An 18,065-nucleotide genomic window follows, 5' to 3' on the forward strand; every position below is an offset into this window, starting at 1 on the left:
GTGAATGATTCAGTTGATACACTCTTAAGGACTTTGGCCTCTAGTACTGTGTCGAGGAAGTTTGCCTAGTTGCATTCTCAGAACCTCCCAGATGATGATAATGAGATTTAAATTCTCCTTTGGATAGAGATTTTAGTTTTTGGCCCCTCTGCTGCAGGAGTGATCAAAAAGGGGGTAAGTTGAAACCAGGGAATCTCTAAGATTTTCAGCCATCCCTTTCCAAATTCTCAAAGGGATTCTCTAAGCCTTCATCCAGTTTCAGCAAAAAATAAAGTAAACAATCTCAATAAAATGTAGGTAAATGAACACTTAAGAAGTGGCAAGGGTGTTCCAAAAAGAATTCATGAATTCCCCCAAAACCAAGGACAGCAGAACAAGTCAGGATGACTTAAGGGACCTTACTGCCCCTCCTGTCCTGACAGTCCCTTTTGGAAATTCTGAAATCTCCACTATTCTCTTTGGTAACAGATGGTATCAGACAACTGGGTTCTGAACATCCATCATCAAGGTTACAGATGGCAGTAAGAGGAAATTCCTACATTCCAGGGGGTAATCTATCATCCATCAGACCAGACTCTCATTTTCTACTTGTCCTTCATAACATGCTGTCCCAGAGAGTGATGAAAACAGTTGTTTATCACATCCCTATTCATCCAGACTTTAGGCATTCCTTAAGGCTTTCTGTGTCTTTAGATCACATTATCAGTTTTCTGCCTTATCCTTTGAAGCATACACTACACCAAGAATATTCACAAATTGTGTAGCTCCAGTTATAGCTCATTGCAGAGACTACATGGTATCCACATTTGTCCGTATTTAGATAATTTGCTTATCTTTGCAGAGTATTTTTCAAACTGACAAGAATCTTTCACTTGGGTGAGACAGAGCTCATATACAAGCTGGGATTCCAAGATAACACTGAAAAGTCTTTGTGATTCTTTCACACAGGACTGTGTTCCTGGGGTGTAAGCTAGACACTCCAGTTCAGAGAGCTTTTCTTCCACAGGAAAAAAAAAAACAGGTCAGTATCTAGATCTATTTTTTAAGGTTTTCCACTCAGACTTCTGTCACTGTGAGGAGATGCCCAGGATTTTGGGTCTCATGCCATCTGATTCTCATGATGCCCCTGGCAAGATTCCACATGAGAAAAATATAATGGTATCTGAAGTCTCTCTGGTTGTAGCACCAATTACCTTTCTCCTTTTGAATACCAGAACTGGAGTTTATCAGAAGGAAAATCATTTGGTGGTGACTGCAAATATCCATAAATCCAGACCTCCCCTTCTTCCTCCATGTTTCAAAGCAGCCAGTCACCAAAGTGTCTCAGATTTTGCTGGGGAGTATTTTCAGCAGGGATAAAAGTACAAGGTGTGTGGGACACCAAGGCAGAAGCAAGCACAGAAATGTAACAGATGGTTGACTTGATCAAGGTGCTCAACTCTCTGAATCATCTTTGGTTCCCAAGGCCTCTTTAAGTTGTTTCAGACAATGCCACAGTACATCAACAAGCAGGGGAGAACCAGTTTGTACAAACACAAAACCAAAGCAAATCATCCGGTAATGTCACTGGAATCCACAAACCAGAATACACTTCTAATAAAAGAAGAAATACGGCGACTCGCACAACAGAAGTTGTATAAAACACCAAATACCAATTGGTAGTAATAAGCAGACAACAGTTTAATGAAGGTAAGCGCTTTCGCATTAAAAACAACAATGCTTCATCGGACCAACTAACAGTGCTACAAAAAAATTCAATATAAAGCCATAAAACCCCTCCCGTCGATAAAATAAGCATTTTCACAATAATCGAAAGAAATTAAAATCAATTACCTGTGTATGTAACTCACAAATATCCCTCTCTGCTGAGTCTCTCAACTAGCTTGTCACACACTGATGATATCATTATGAGACCACGTGTATATACAGATAAGGGTATACAAAGCACAAAATAATAAATCACATACCTATAAAAACATTTCATCTAACCCTCGTAAATTTTATTTATTTATTTTTTATTTATTTTATTTTACATTTGTTAACCGTGAGAGTCCGACTGGATACATGTCCATTTTCAGCGGAGGCCCGGGGAGAAAAGCTCCAGGTACATAACAGACATATAAACATTGTTAATGCAAAAAAAGGAAGATAGTTGAGTTCTAAATACAATATAAAGATACATCACATCTTGGGAAAAAAATAACAGCAGCATATATAAAAAAAAAAAAAAACATAGGTCAGTTAAAAAGGTGAGGCGCCTTGTTAAAAATCAGTTAAGGATAGTGAGGTAAGAGAAGGGTTAATGATAGTGGTTAATCAGGTTTGGAACAGGGACATTGCCAGAGAGTATTGAGATAGGGTTTAAGCTTTTTTATGAATTGTAGGAGTGAAGGTTCTGAGATGAGCATGGTCGGTAGGGAGTTCCACATTTTACCTTCAAAGTTTGAGAATAGAGAATCCCCAGCAGAATTATTGGCTTTGGTAGCTTGAGCTAAGATCTTATTGGAGGAGCGTAAAGATTGCAGGTTAATATAGGGGTGAATGATGTTTTTCAGCGCTAGTGTTTTCTCTGGGTGATACAGTATCTGGTGAGCCGTTTTGAGTTGGTTGAAATGGAGTTGGCTGGAAAACTCTAACCACCCTAGTTGCTTCAAGTTAGTGCAGTGGTGCGTTCTAAAGGTGGAATTTGTGGCAAATCTAGCTATGTGATTGTAACAAGAAGCAAGTTTGTTAAGGGTTGTCTTGTTTAGGTTTGTAAAATGGGGGGAGGCATAGAAAAGAGTTGATAGTAGGTGTGTGCTGGCAATTGTAATTTTAGCGTTTGGAGTGAGAAAGTGTTTTACTTTAAAGAGAGAGCCAAGCTTTTTATTGACGATTTTGATGGTTAGATTGAAATGGGTGTCAAATTTAAGGGAGTTATCAATGGTAATGCCTAATAGCTTTGTGTGAGCTTCTGGTGATATAGTGATTCCATTGGAGGATGTAATAGAGAAGGTGGGGGGAAGAGTCTTGTTAGTAGGTGAGAAAGTAAGTAGTTTTGTTTTGTTGGGGTTGAGAACTAGTTGACTACTTGAGAACCATTTTTCTATAAGGTTGAAGGTGTCTTGGGTTGAAGCAGTGAGGTCTGCCAGGTTGGAGGCAGTGCTGATGATAGTAGAATCATCTGCATATTGAATGCATGTGGCATGGGGGGATGATTGTGGGCAGGTCATTAACAAAGATGGTGAAGAGAAGAGGGCCAAGAATAGATCCTTGGGGAACTCCAAGTGTAACAGTTAGGCATGTGGATAATTTGTCCTGCCATAGGACAGCTTGTTGCCTATTGGACAGGTAGGATTGGAACCATTTCAGCGTGGAATTGCTGAGTGATAGTTTTTTTAATGTATGGAGGAGTTGAATGTGGTTCACCATATCAAAGGCCTTGGAGAGGTCTAAGAAAAGAGCAGATGATAGTTTATTATTGTTTCTGAAGTTATTGATGGTATTAGAAAAGGATAGTAGGGCTGATGTGGTACTGTGATTTGGCCTGAAGTCATGTTGGGAGTTGGCTAGAATTTTATTTTTGGTGAGGTGTTCCATCAGTTGTTTGTGGACACACTTTTCCATAATTTTGGTCAGGGGTGAGAGTATAGCTATAGGTCTGTAGTTGGTTAGCTCTAATGAGCTACCACCTTTAGGGAGAGGAATAATGTGGGACATTTTCCATATGGAGGGGATGAAGGCTTCTGACAAGGTACGGTTTATGATTATGGAGACGGGATAGGAAATGGCCTCAGCTGCTTTTTGCTGAAACTCAGCTGGGAGAAGGTCAGCTGCTAGCTTAGTGGGTTTTAGTTTTTTAAGAAGAGATGTTATAGAGGATATGGGTACTGGATCGAAGGTAAATAGATGATCTGATGTAGTTGTAGTATTCTGCTGGCATGGGTAGTGGAGTGGGCTGGTTGTTTGTTTGAATTGTGTGGCCAGGGATTGTATACTTTCTGTGAAGAAACTATTGAATGTGTTAGCAATGTTTACAGGGCACTGTTGTTTGCAAGTTGTTGGAGTGGGGGTGGTTGCCTGGCCTGGGTGCAGGAGCTTGTTTAAGCCTGCCCAGAATTTTTGTGGATTATTAAGGTGTTTGTGTTGGAGGTGGAGGAAGAAGTTTTTTTTTATCATTTAAGATCATTCTTTTAGTTTCACTTCTAAGTTGCCGGAAGGTTTGGTGGGAGTTTGGGTCTTTAGAGGTACGCCATGTGACCATCGTCTGTTTTGTCTGGTTTATGTTTATTAAAGTCTTTTTTGAAGAAGACCAGGACTCAAGGTTTGCTGTATTTTTGCTTACTGGTATACCTGCTCTGGAATGACATTGGTCTTTAGAGGTACACCATGTGACCCACATCTTGTTTCTAGATAGGATTTTGTTTCCTTAGAGAGCCATGGTGCGGTTTTGGTTTTAGTTCTAATGGACCGTATTGGAGCATGGGAATCTAGAATCTTGAGGAAGGTGGTGTTGAAGTAGATAACTGCCTCTTCAAGAGGAAGAGTCTTGAGTATTGTCAGGTTGTGGGCTTTAAGTTCAGCTTGAAAAATGGAGGTGTTGAATTTATTATTGTTCCTGATTTTTTTATGGTTGTAAGAAGGGGGGTGATTTTCTTGAATTTGATAACATAGGTGATTAAGTGATCCACTCATGTCCTCTGGGTGAGTACCTGCTGAGTATTGGTCAGGATCTTTATTAGTAAGGATCCAGTCCAGGATGCTGTCTTTGTTTTGGGGTTTACCTAGTCTGGTAGGAGTGGATATGAGCTGAGAAAAGCCATGTAGATTTATGCTGCTAGATGGGGAGCTAGATGAGAAGGAATTCCAATCGATGTTGAAGTCACCTAACACTATGGATTCCTGGGGGTGAGTTTGAGTTAACCAGTGGAGAAAGTCCTCTAAGGTTTTGTTATTATTGTTGCCTGGGGGGATGTAAATACATGCTATATTTATGCTTTTATGTTTGTTTGGTTGAAGTTTTACAAGTAGAATTTCGGCATTGTTTGTTAGGAGGGGTTGTGGAGAGGCAAGGGAGATTTGTAATGTATTTTTGTAGAGTATGGCTACACCGCCACCTTTACGAGTTATTCTGTCTGCTCTTAGTATATCATACCCTGGTGGGATTATCTGTGTGTCTTTCGTACTTGGTTTAAGCCAGGTTTCTGTGAGACATAGTAGGTCTGGGGAACAAGTAGCTAAAAGGGCATGTAGGTTGTGAATCTTATTGTTTACACTTCTGATGTTTAGATGACAGGTCAGAAGAGAGTTAAAGGGTCTAGAGTTTAGATTGAGAAGTGGAGGGGAGGATAGGGTGGAATTAGAATTGAGTGGAGGGGAAGGGCCAGGGTTGGGGTGGATATCACCATCTGTGGCTAGTCTGTGATTCAGAGTGGTAATGAATTTTGAGGGCTTTGAGTAGAAGTTTGTAGTAATGTTTATCATTTGGCCTAATATTGGTAGGCTTGATAATTACATAGCGTTCGAGTTCTAACAAGGAGGGTGAGTAGGGAGTTGAGTCATGGCCTCTGTTGTTAATTATGGAGGAGGGGTTGGTTTGGTGTCATATTCCGTTTGATCTTAGAGGGCGGTAGTGAGGTACAGGAAGTTAGTGGACAGTAGGGGGAGTGGTTTGAGGTTATAAAAGTATGAGTACTGGGGCGGGTGGAAATAGGGGGCAGGGCGGGGAGCGGAGCGAGCACGAGCGGAGCGGGGTTTACACTAAGCCACTAGAGCCCAGGTTTCAAGATGCAACTCCTGAATAATTAACTTGCAGGTGAGTCATTTCATCTAAACAAACAAGGTTGGCATAGCTATTTGCACAAACAGTACCCATAGCCACACCAACCTTCTGTAAATAACTGTTCACCAAAGATGAAGGCATTGTTTTCCAAAACCAGCTCCAGAAGCATTAAAATCAAATCAACCTTCATATTAGAAAAATTAGCATGTTGTTGCAAAAAAAGTCTAACATATTCAATACATGTGGTATTAGGAATAACAGTAAACAAAGACGTAATGTCTAACGTGACAAAAGCAAGATGTTGGGTATTCGATAAGCTGCTAACATTTTTATAAAGATCCTGCAAAAAATTTTTAGAGTCTCTTAAAACAGAGTTGACATTATCTGTCACTAGTCTTTGTAGTCCAGCCTCTGATCGATAGTATTGGACACACGGGGGGTTGGGATAGACATTTATGGACTTTTGGGTGCCCATAAAGTATAGGAACAACTGGAAATTCCACTAAAAATACTTTTTATTTTATTTATTTGCATTTGTTGACCGGGAGAGTCCGACTGGACACAGGTCCATTTTCAGCGGAGGCCCGGGGAGAAAAGCTCTACATTCAAATGTTTAAGACATTATACAATTAGAGAAATATTATATAAAATTATAGACACTGTTACAGCTGTAGAGCATAAGACAAGATTAAACAAAGTTGTACAACATCTGTAGAACAAGAATTGAAATTAAGCCATAGTGACAGATGTTGAACATAGTTACAGAAGTAGAACAAGTTCATCAGTTGACAACTGAAACAAGTTGTTTGTGAGGTACATAACAGACAAATTGTTGCAATAAGAAGTTATTACTGTATAGTAAGTAGATTAGGTTAAAGAGAAAATGAGGTTGCTATTATCAAGGTAGGTAGTGGGGTGCAGAGAGAGGTAGTGGGTGGGTGGATTGGGTGCTATTTGAGGGGGAGTTGCAAGGTCATATTCCGCAAGTAAGTAGGTGTGCTTTTAGTAAAGATTTGAAGTGCGTGCATGATGTTAGAGGTAATTGAGGATGGGAGGGAGTTCCATAGTTTGGCTATAGTGCAGGAGAATAATGCTTCTCCAGCAGATTTATTGGCTCTTGTGACCAGTAGGTTTTTGTTGCTGAATCTTAGTGGTCTGGTGGTAAGATAGGGTTGGAGAATATTCTGAAGGGATGGTACTTTTAGTGGATGGTTTACTAGTTTGTGGGCGAGTACCAGTTGGTACCATTGAAGGAGGTGAGGGAGCTCTAGCCAGCCCAGTTTTGCTAGTGAGAGACAGTGGTGACTATGGTAGGATGCCCCTGTGGTAAACTTGGCAGTTTTGTTGTAGCAGGTTTCAAGTGTATTTAGATCACATTGTCTTAGGTTTGTATATTCAGGAGAGGCATAAAGCAGGGTAGAGATAAGGTGAGAATTTGCTACTTAAAACAGTTCTGTAATCATATTTGTCACCATTAAATCAAAAAGCAAAACTGAAACTCTGTCAATGATGGCCATCAACTGAGGCTTAAAAATCTGTTTAAGTACATTCATCATTCAAAAGTTGCTCCATGGCTGATAAATAAGATGTTTTGTCCTTGACAAAAATCCCCATACCTGTAAAAATAAATCCTAGAGTTAGTCTTACAGATCTAGTAGGTTAAATTAAATGTTTTCCCTTAAACCAGGTCTAAAGACATGATCTTTAATTCATTAGTTTATTATTTTTTATTTTGTTTTGTTTTTATTCATATATGAGGGTTAGAGGAATTTTTTTATAGGTATGTGATTTATTATTTTATTATTTTGTACTTTGTATACCCTTATCTGTATGTACATTTGGTCTCATGATGATGTCATCAGTGTGTGACAAGCTGATTGAGAGACTCTGCAGAGAAGTATGTTTGTGAGTTTACATACACAGGTAATTGATTTTAATAAATTTTTTTAGATTGTTGTGAAGATTATTATTTTATTGATTGGAGAGGTTTTATGGTTTTATATTGGCATTTTTGTAGTATCGTTAGTTGGTCTGATGAAGCATTGTTGTTTATAATGAGAAAGCACTTACCTTTGTTAAACTGTTGTCTGCTTATTACTTCCCATTGGTATTTGGTGCTTTCTACAACTTCTGCTGTGCGAGTCGCTGCATTTCTTCTTTTATTACAAGAGAACCAGGTTGTACCCACTTTTCATTCTAGCTGTGTTAGCTTAGAATCTATCTTCACATTCGAGTCTCTCTCTACATGCATCCTACATTCCAAATGGAAACTAGATCAGGGGATCGTCCAAGATTTGATCCATCTGTGGGGAGTTCCTCATGCAGACCAAGTAGCCTCCTGTCTGAACAATCAGCTGTCAAGATTCTGCTCAGGGCTCCATGCAAGAAGGGTTGGAAGACCAAATGTTTTTTTTTTTTATTCCCCTTGGACAGGAATGTTCCTGTGTACCTTTACACTAATATTCAGGGTACTTCTGAAAATTCAGAAGGAATGCCTTAAGATCATTGTGGTGACTCCTATTGGCCTAGGCAACAGTAGTTCTCCCTTCTTTTGGAAACGTTCAGGATCAATTACCACAAGCTTCCTCACAGACTGGATCTTTTCATGAAAGGTCAGGGGTGTTTGATGCACCCTAATATCAATCATTTTAAGTTGACTGCCTGGATGATAGTGTTGTAATTTCTTTTAGGTACCTGTTTTCTGAAGACGTGCAGAAGGTACTAATGGAGGCAAGAAAGCCTACTACTGGAAAATCATATATTAACAAATGGAAAAGGTTTTCTAGTTGGTGTCAACAATATAACGAAGGAACAATTCAGGGTTAGTTGTTCTCTGGTTTTACAATATTTGTGTGAGTTACTATCCTCTGGCCTTTCTTACTCCTCCTTCAAGATTCATTTATTGGCAATTTCAGCATGCCTGCTTATGGATCCTCCTCTTTCTATTTATTGTCATGTGAAAATGTTTTTGAAAGGTGTTTTGCATAAGAGGCCTTCAAAAAAACTAGTGAAATCTCATTGGGATTTTAATGTTGTGTTAGAGAAGCTAACACTTGCTCTGTTTGAACCAGCTACCTTGGCTGACTTGAGGTTATTAACATGAAAAACTAGTTTTACTGATTGCACTGAGCTCTGTAAGAAGGGTATCTAAGTTGCAAGCTCTTAGGGTGAATAAACCCTACCTTTTTTTCCACAAGGGCAGAGTTTCTTTGAAAACTAATCATTCTTGTATGCCTAAAGTGGTATCCAAGTTTACTTTAACTAGCCATCTCCCTGTTTTCATTCCTGAACCTAAAAATGAGTGAGAAATTATATTCTATATCTTGGATGTTCATAGACCACTCTGACATTCTCTTGACTGACCTAAATCTTTCCAGATCATCTAATCAGTTCACTTTTTGTGACAATAAGAAGATGGGACACCCTCTCTGAAAACAAACTATTTTCAGATGGTTGTCTGTTTATTTTGTTATACTCGCCACAGCAAAACTACGGCCTTGGCTTTGTCTATGGATTTGTAACATAGGTAGTATACTGCCTGTTTTTAAATAAATTTTGCATGCAGTTGTGCTGGAAAACAATTACTTGAAGCTTATAATGATTCATTAAGCTTCATTTCATTGAATTACATTGAAATCATAACACCGATCCATCAAAATGCACATAACTACAGAGCACTTTATATCATCAAATATAAAAATAAAGCACTAAATTAATGGTAGTCCACTGTGCCTTCTTGTACCGCAAATACCTTTAATTGATTTCAAAATCTGTTTGTTATACAACTAACCATTTTTCTTAGTGTTTCCATATTGTGCCAATTGTAGCTAGTCCTTCTAAATGCACTTCAGAAAATGATCTGAATTGTGTATATATATATATATATATATATATATATATATGGTTGTCATAGTCCTAAAAGGAGGTTGATGTAAGAGTGCATGATCATGGTGGGAGGGGCAGATAAATAGCAGTGATTGAATTTGTGGTTGTTGATGCTCAACAGGCTCTTGACAAATTAAGTGGTTGACTTGAACAACTTGTAGTACAATCTGGAAATCTGAGGTGGTAAAGTAACTTTCATTATTAGGTAACTGTTGTAATGACACTAATATTTTTGCATTGTATCCTGTCTATGCCACTATATTGGGGAGGGGGTTACCAGTACATGACTGATATTTTAAAAATGCTGCCTTTAATGGTGCCTTAGTAGTATGGTATTACTATGTAACGCATGATAAAGGCTAGATTTGTGCTGAAACGGTCAATTTACAAGCTTATTTGGTTGCTTTTCTTACCTGCAAGGGGTAGGTGTTCACATGGTCACAATGTATTGTAATGTCCTAGAACTCCATGTATGTACAAGTTTTTAGTACCAAGTAGTTTAATAGTTTTCAAATAATTGGACTCATTAAATATTGGATTGGTAAGACTTTGTTAAAGTACAGTTGTGTAAAATCTTACCATAACTGTAGATGTCCTTGCCTTCACTGCTGCAGTATTAATTACTTATAGGATTCCCTGCCCTCTGAAGCCTGCCATCCAGCCAGTCTGCCAAAGTCTACTGTTGCTTTAAGGTGCACTGAATGTCACCTACACACTTCTCATGTAGTGTAGGGCATAAAGGTGATGTTCAGGCATACTATTCTCAGAACTGATTGCAACAGTAGGAACAGCAGTCCAAGGAAAACAGAGAGAAACTGCACATCCAGGAAGGAAAAAAGACTAGAGAATGGCGGGAGGGAGTGAATACTGCAACGGTGAAGGCAAGGACATCTACCATTATGGTAACATTTTACACAACTGTACTATGTCCTTAAATTCACTGCTGCAGTATTCATAACTTATGGGAGAGTGCTAAAGCTCAAGAAGATGCTTGGGAGGAGGAAGCAGCACTAGAGCCTTCTAAGAAGCCATGAAGAATGGCAGTAGCAAAACCAGCTCTAGCTCTGGATATAACATCCAACTTGTAATCTTTGGTTAAGGTATGCACAGAAGTCCAGGTAGCTGCTTCAAAAATAGATTGTGTCTGAACCCTTGGAAAAAGCACCAGAAGAAGCTACAGCTCTAGTAGAATTAACCTTTTCAGAAGAAATAACTCTCTTCATGAAAAGTGTAACAAAAAATGGATGGAGGCAAACAGACTGGCGGAAAAGAAGTTCTGAGGATGTAACTCCTGAACTTCACCTTTTTGCCCTACGTTATGTGAGGAGTGTGTAGGTGACGTTCAGTGTACCTTAACGCAATGGTAGACAGGCCGGACGACTGGCTTCACAGCAGGGAATCCCATAAGTAATGAATACTGCAGTGGTGAATGTAAGGACATCTCTTGTGCCATTTATTTAGTGCCACGTTTTAAGACTAATTTGAGTGTTCTTTGTCAAAGTGTAGCTCAGAGGAGGTTCATGCAGAACAGTGAAGAAAATCAGTTATGCCTTGTTTTTAACAGTTTCTTGGTGGAAGAATTTCATTCTTAGTATTGCATTTATTTCAGACAGATAAACGAGAGGTAGTGTGGCTAGAAAAAAAAAAAAAAAGACTTGGTGTAGATTACAGTGTGAAGCACAGATCAGTTACAGCTGAAATGTTAATGGTGACCGTGTTTATATGATAATCAGTTTTGGTTGTGCATGTTATGATGTAATAGGACTAAGTTATATGTGACCATCAGCCTGGTTCATATAATATTTTAGTAGTATGTCATCAATGGTAAGTGATATGCTCAATCTGATATGTGCTGTTGTAATAAAAATAGTGATGGCATTTTTTGTGTGTTAAGCATTTTTAATGATGCCTAGAGGGTGCTGAAGGACCCCACTGAAATAATCATGGCAGAAGCAAGGATTTCAAGAGTTTCAAGTTTTAGGAATGCAGATGTTAGTGGACTTGGAATCGCATGAACATGTTTGTTTATCCTTCTGTATTGTGCCCAATTCTTGCAAACCACAGCATGTCCAAGCCTGTTCCTAAACACCCACAGAATTAAGAGGTAATTTTCAAGGCTGGACATTCAGTGGTATTAGCATTGGCTGTAGGTGGTTTGTAAGCATTGACTAATGTTGATGTGACATCTTAGTCCTATGAAAAATGGTGGAAAGGGTGACTGATGATGACTGATGTGTCTTGCCCATCAGAAACTATTTGTTCCCAGCCTTTGACTGTTATGTTTTGAGATGGTTTCTAAAAGTGAACAACATAGCATTAGCAGTCCAGCTAAGAATGCCACATTTGTGTGACATAATCACTTAGTCCTTACTATTGCCAGCCCACACTTTAATGATTTAATTTTCTACCCATACTTGTGCAAGTAGTGACTTGCTTAAGGAAATAATTATGAAAAAACCTATAATAAAGTCTATTGAAGGATAAACTGTGGATTGTGTTGTGTTTTTGCTTTTTTCATCCATTCATGCAGATCTTAGTCTCAGGATTGAACTGGCACTAGCCTTTTAGGTAGTGCATGACAGTGATCACCAAGCATGTGTCAGTGCTGAATGTTGGCTTGCACTGTAGTTAAACTGCAGTAGTAGCGAGTGGTTAAAGATGCCAACTGACTCAGTTTACTCATTTCATTGATCATGCAAGCAAAAATTCAGGCAGAAATAGTTCAGTACATATGAATTGTTACACTAGGTGGGTAGGTGTTGTGCAGTGTTTTTTTTTCCCAGCCTTGGTCCACAGTTTCACATTCGTATCGGCTTGTGGTATTAACTGTGTTGCATAATAAAAAAGACTGAAAAATGCAGCACGTTTTGACCATACTTGATTAGCCACTGTCGTTGCAGTTGTCATCCAGTACAAGCTGCCATTTGAGACTGACAAATTCTCATTGGTATTCATTTTAAACATCTATGCAACACCATAAAGCAGCATTTTTAGACACCATAGGCCTGCCTTTAAATGTGGGATGACATCACCAGTAAGAAGGCAAAGTGCCCCATAGAAATTACTATGGCTTCATTTTACGGGTCCCTGTGCAACATACCAAAGTTAAGGAGACATGAGAGCATACAGTTTGAGGGGGCAAACTAGGATGGGGAGATAATTGCTTCCCATGAGATTGTAGAGGAAAGTAAGCAGATGTCTTCAGCCCTGATGGGGTAAACAGGTTACTCCTTTCAACATTTGAATAGTGGAGATGGTTAGGTAAGTAACAACAATCACTTTTATAGTTCAGGTAGTGGAATTAGTAGGTAACACTAAATATGAACAGTCTGTGTAGGGAGATTCCAGGACACTAATTACATACAGAACAGGACTGAGGTTAAGAACAGTTGTATGACAGGAAAGGAGTATGGCCAAGGGAAGATGAGTCACTAATTAAGAAGTAAAGCACAGGCAGCAGTGTCTGACAAAAACAGCAAGGGATTTTTGAGGGGAGGCAATTCACTGACTTCCAAGGTGGTGGTAGTATATCGATCATTGCTAGTGTGGGTTAGGTGGGGATTAAAAACACTAGCTACTCCTGGTATATGGGGATAAATAAGGGGGCACAACATTCACCAGGAAAGGCAGGGAGTTGGAGTGACAGCCACTTGCAGCATCATGTGGAATTTTGAGGGAGCATAGATCTGTTTCAGACTGGAGTCAGACTGAACTTAATAGGTCTGCATGACTTTGTTTTCATCTATTGGAAACAGTGCATCGAATCTAACCACACACCTTCTCTTGCTGTTATGCTTCAGGTGCTACTTTGCATACCCTCAGTACTCTACAGCAGTAGCAGAGTGTATATGTTTTTGGGAGTGTCTCTAATGCAGAATTCTCCAAGATTTCCATTACACCTGCTGCAAGTATGGACTTAAGATACTTGCTTCAAATGTAAACTGCAGTAGTAGTGACTAGTTAAAGATGCATGGTCAATAAAAGCAGTGGTGCGGCCAATTCTGCTGTCTAGTACAGAAACTTGGATAGTAACATCAGAGCAGTTGACCAAGCTAGAGGTGATGAAGATGAAGTGCCTGAGATGGCTGATAGGATACACACTGTGGTGCAAATGAAGAAATGAGGACATAAGAGCAGAAGCCAAAGTAGCTCCATTGCAGAAAAGGTCAGAGAGAGCAGATTACTGTGGTTCAGGCATATGTGAAAAAAAGAAAATCTAGTGAAGATAATTTGAGACAGGATGAAGACAAGTGGAAGCAAGGGCATCCAGCAAAGAGGTGGATGGAATGTGTGAGAGAAGACCTGTGACAGTCAGGCATGAGTGTTGAAGGTAGGAGAGTGACACTGAATAGAGGGGAGATGGAGACAGTTGTCACGACACCTCAATCCCATGCAGAAAGTGGGAAAAGGGGTTGATGAGACAACATGGGGATCATTTGAGCATGCTGAGTTTACCATTTAGAGTTTTAAGTGGGAAAATTTACTATTGCTCCATTCTTCTGTTTAGGTAGATAGTAAAGATAAGATGGCATTTGCCTTTGGAGCAAATTCCAGTGTGTCAAAAGCAGACTTACTGCAAGACAGAAAAATAAGTTAATGTAGATGACAGGGACTCGTGGCTACATATATTTTGGAAGTGTGACAAATTGATAAAATGTAAAAGGATCCTCCATGAATCGGTAAGCCATATTTGTGTCTGATGACACCTGTTATTTAATAGGTTATGAAAATTGCAAAAGCTGAGACAGGAAATGTTCCTGTTAAATTTACTGCTGAAAGTGCTTAAAAAGGTATTCACTAATAAGTATAAGTTTTGGGAAGAGGCCAAAATGTTAGAAGCATTTGCAGTCATGAAAGATATTTATAGAAAGGAGGCGCTGCTGATTAGGAGTTGAAGATTTCTTAAGTGGTCCCCTTTGTTCCTTTACCTATATGCCCACTCAAGGATTACGCATACTAATTTAAGCCTTAAAGAAGAGATTATGATACATATATGCAAATGGATGGGAAAGTACTAGAGCCTACATCACTCCTTTTGACACCTACCAACCAGGGTCTGGGATTTGTCCTATAGATTAAATTGAAATGTAGTTGTAAGGTAAAAACACTGCTTTGTATAGCAGCCTTTTTATGTTACTGTATTTCACTTGTTCTTTTTTACACTTAAATTTACAAGAGTTAAGTGTGTTAATCAACTTACTTCACAGTTTGATAATTGCATTGGTTTATCTGTAAAATGCACATGAAAAAATATCTGTACGCTGTGCCTGTGTCAATAAATGGAAAAAAATGGAAGTTAGATTTGATAGCTATGGTGGGGCTTGCCTCTAAAGAGGAGATTGATTTTTTTTTTCATTATATTAGAATAATTAGAGCATGTATTTATAGAATAAGATCTGTGTGACTAATGTACTTGTACTTGAGAACAATTTAATATTTTCCTTTTCAGGTAGAGTCATCTGTGGCTGTTGGAACACCAGACTATATATCTCCTGAAATTTTGCAAGCTATGGAGGATGGAAAAGGACGATATGGCACAGAATGCGATTGGTGGTCTTTAGGTGTTTGCATGTATGAACTTCTGTTTGGAGAAACACCTTTCTATGCGGAATCTCTTGTGGAAACCTATGGGAAAATCATGAACCATCAAGTAAGAGTCTTAACTACTATTTAAAATTGTGTGTGTGATGGCATCCTGACTTTTGGTGACTAGATAAATAAAACCTTCATCAGTATTTTTGCATAAGCTTTGAACACTTAATGAATGCATTGCAATAATAATTAGCGTTTTCTACGGAGTTAAATCTATGCCCATACTGCTTTTAAATCAAATAACTCAGTGTCCTTACTTGGTACATTCTATTCTTGTAATCAGATAGATCTTACAAACAGTTCCTTCAACTTCACTTTATTAAATGTTAACTTACAAGTTATGTCAATATACAAATCCTAGTTCAGGGAGATGATTTTCCTTTAAGCAGAGTGCCAAAATCATGCTCTTCCAAGATATTTAGGTGCCTGTCAAATTGAGTGAATGATACTATGGTATTTTATCCACATATATTTTAGATACATTGGTTTATATTTGTAATTATAGTCAACAAGTCTGCTTCAAACAAAATGTGTATATATTAAAAAAAAAATTTCCAGTGCTGTGCCAAGTAAAATGCTCTCAACTGCCACTCTTCACTACTTGTGGTGTTTGTTGCCTACCCCTTTTCTAATGTGCATAGATAGACAAGCAGCAGGCAGTGCAATCCAACTGAGATGATCATTAATGGGGATGGTGTGGTGGTGGTGCTCTGGTGTTCTTATGTAGGCTTCCAAACCTGAAAGTGAAATGCCACTATCAAATTTTTATTACTGTGATCAAGGTTACTACAGTCATCACTGTTCCTAGTCTGAGGACTTAATGCCAGGTCTGTGTGCCCTGTAGTCTGTCTAGAAACCTTCCAAAGCTTATGTCCTATGTATATTATATAGGGTTATGGTCTATATCACTGTAGTACCATAAGTAATAAACAGAGCAAAGACTAATACTGGCCATCAGATGACTAATGGTTTGCACCTGAATTTATAGTACTGAAAGAACCCAGTAGTGATATTTGGAAATGGACTGGAATCCAGTCCACACCACTGGTGACAAGTCTTAAACATATAGAAATAGTTCTTAAATGCCTGGTAGCTTAGTTTAACTTTAGCTTTATTTAGTTTGTTGTGTACAAAGCACCATTAAGTGGAGAGTGGACTTGGCATAAAGGTTAATGTCTTCACCTCAGAGGTGCAAGGTACAGGATTTGATTCAGACCTCTCGTTATCTAAACTTGTAATATTCTGCAGACTAATAGCCTAGTATTTACCTGTTAATATCAAATTCAAGCAGGAATGGATCCCTAAATGCAAATAATGGAAAAACAAAAAAATTAAATTTACAAATGATAAATGTTTGTATTGATATTTAAGGTGAAGTTCATCCCACCCCATCAAATTTCAGATCAAACAAGCATGCTTTAGGTGCTGTTCTGTAGTCAGCCAGTGGTAGGCACTCCCAAAGCCACTCTGGTAGCACAGGTGTGAAGCATGGTAAGGGAAGCTGTTTCAAGTTGCACCTGCGGGGTTGCCAGCAGAGCCTTGGTAGGAGGGCAAGGCCCCCTAATAAGCTCCTTCAGGTAAGATGGACAAATATACTAAAAATTAATAAGGTCTTGTCGATCACTCTGTAGCTCACAAGAGGCCAATGAATACTGCACAGGGCAAGTATAATATGATGGTTGTATGGGGTACCAGCAAAGTAGTCGCTCAGCAGACATCACACGGGATCACCCAATACTAACAAGTCCAAAAGATAAATGCTAGAAAACCGGATAGTGCTTCAAGAAAAGAAGACAAGAATAGTATTGATCATTGAAATCGCCACACCTAGTGACTGCAGTGTCTTGCGTGTACAGAGAGAGACGCAAAGTCATAAAATACCTCGATCTGCAGGCAGAAATGAGAGCCATGTAGAAGAACGATACCCAGACAGTTCCAATAGTAGTAGGGGCAACTGGTGTTATAAAAAAGAATTTACAATCTTATTTAGATATGTTACCAATTCATGTAACACTGTACGAATTGCAGGGAGGAGTCATTACTGGGCACATTGCAGGTGCTGCAAAGAGAACTTTTGGCTAACATCAAAAAGTGAACAGTACTAATCTCTTGAACTTTAATCATACTTTAACTTAGGAATGAGGTCCATTCCCGTCATGGTATGAGAAATTCAGGACGGCAGAATTCTGCTTCATCTGTAGGCACACTCAGCGTAAGGAAGTTCCAGGTACAGGGCACTGCATTAGTCTAGCTTTGAAGAGACCCAAAGTATGAACAACAGCTGAAAGAGATCAACTTGAGGTAACAGGTACTTAATCCTTGAAATGTTTGCAAAAAGAAATATGAAGACTTAAAAGAAGTCAACAACTGATTTTCAAGTGTTAGCCTGAACATGATACTAAGGTTACACCCCTTGTCAACTTTGTTCAAGCTTGTTGTCACAGTACATGATGAAGTTGGAAAAGGGTGGGACATAGGAGTCTCTCAAATTTGCAACTAATAACTCAGAAAAAGGTCCACATCATCTCCAAAAATCTCAGTAGCCAAAATCCACCAAGAAGAAAACTGGAAAAAAAAATCAGTCAGACCGAGAATAACATTTATTAAAATATAAATTACATTAAGCGTTTCGTCCTAATACTTAGGACTTCCTCAGGACACTAACTGTGAACACTCATTTTAAATACAATCCAGTAACCAATAAAAGTTAAGAAACGTTATTTAATTTTCTTTTTGACGTTTTTTTTATTTTAGTTTTCTCATTGTTGGTTTGTGGCTGTTGAGATTTTTGGAGATGACATGGACCTTTTACTGCGTTATTGGTTGC

The 18,065-nt window shown here is 38.8% G+C and overlaps 1 protein-coding gene across 1 annotated transcript in view; it reads left to right on the forward strand.

Annotated features, from left to right (window-relative positions):
- Nucleotides 1-18,065, forward strand: part of CDC42BPG (CDC42 binding protein kinase gamma) — a 1,192,486-nt gene that overhangs the window by 457,825 nt on the left and 716,596 nt on the right. Inside the window, exon 8 of the mRNA XM_044075379.1 lies at nucleotides 15,096-15,296. Within this exon, the coding sequence (XP_043931314.1) occupies nucleotides 15,096-15,296 (201 nt within the window). The remainder of the gene's footprint in view (nucleotides 1-15,095; nucleotides 15,297-18,065) is intronic.

The sequence above is a fragment of the Protopterus annectens genome, chromosome 6.part1, assembly GCF_019279795.1.
Source record: "Protopterus annectens isolate FY-2018-M chromosome 6.part1, PAN1.0, whole genome shotgun sequence".
Classification (NCBI taxonomy): Eukaryota; Metazoa; Chordata; order Ceratodontiformes; family Protopteridae; genus Protopterus; species Protopterus annectens.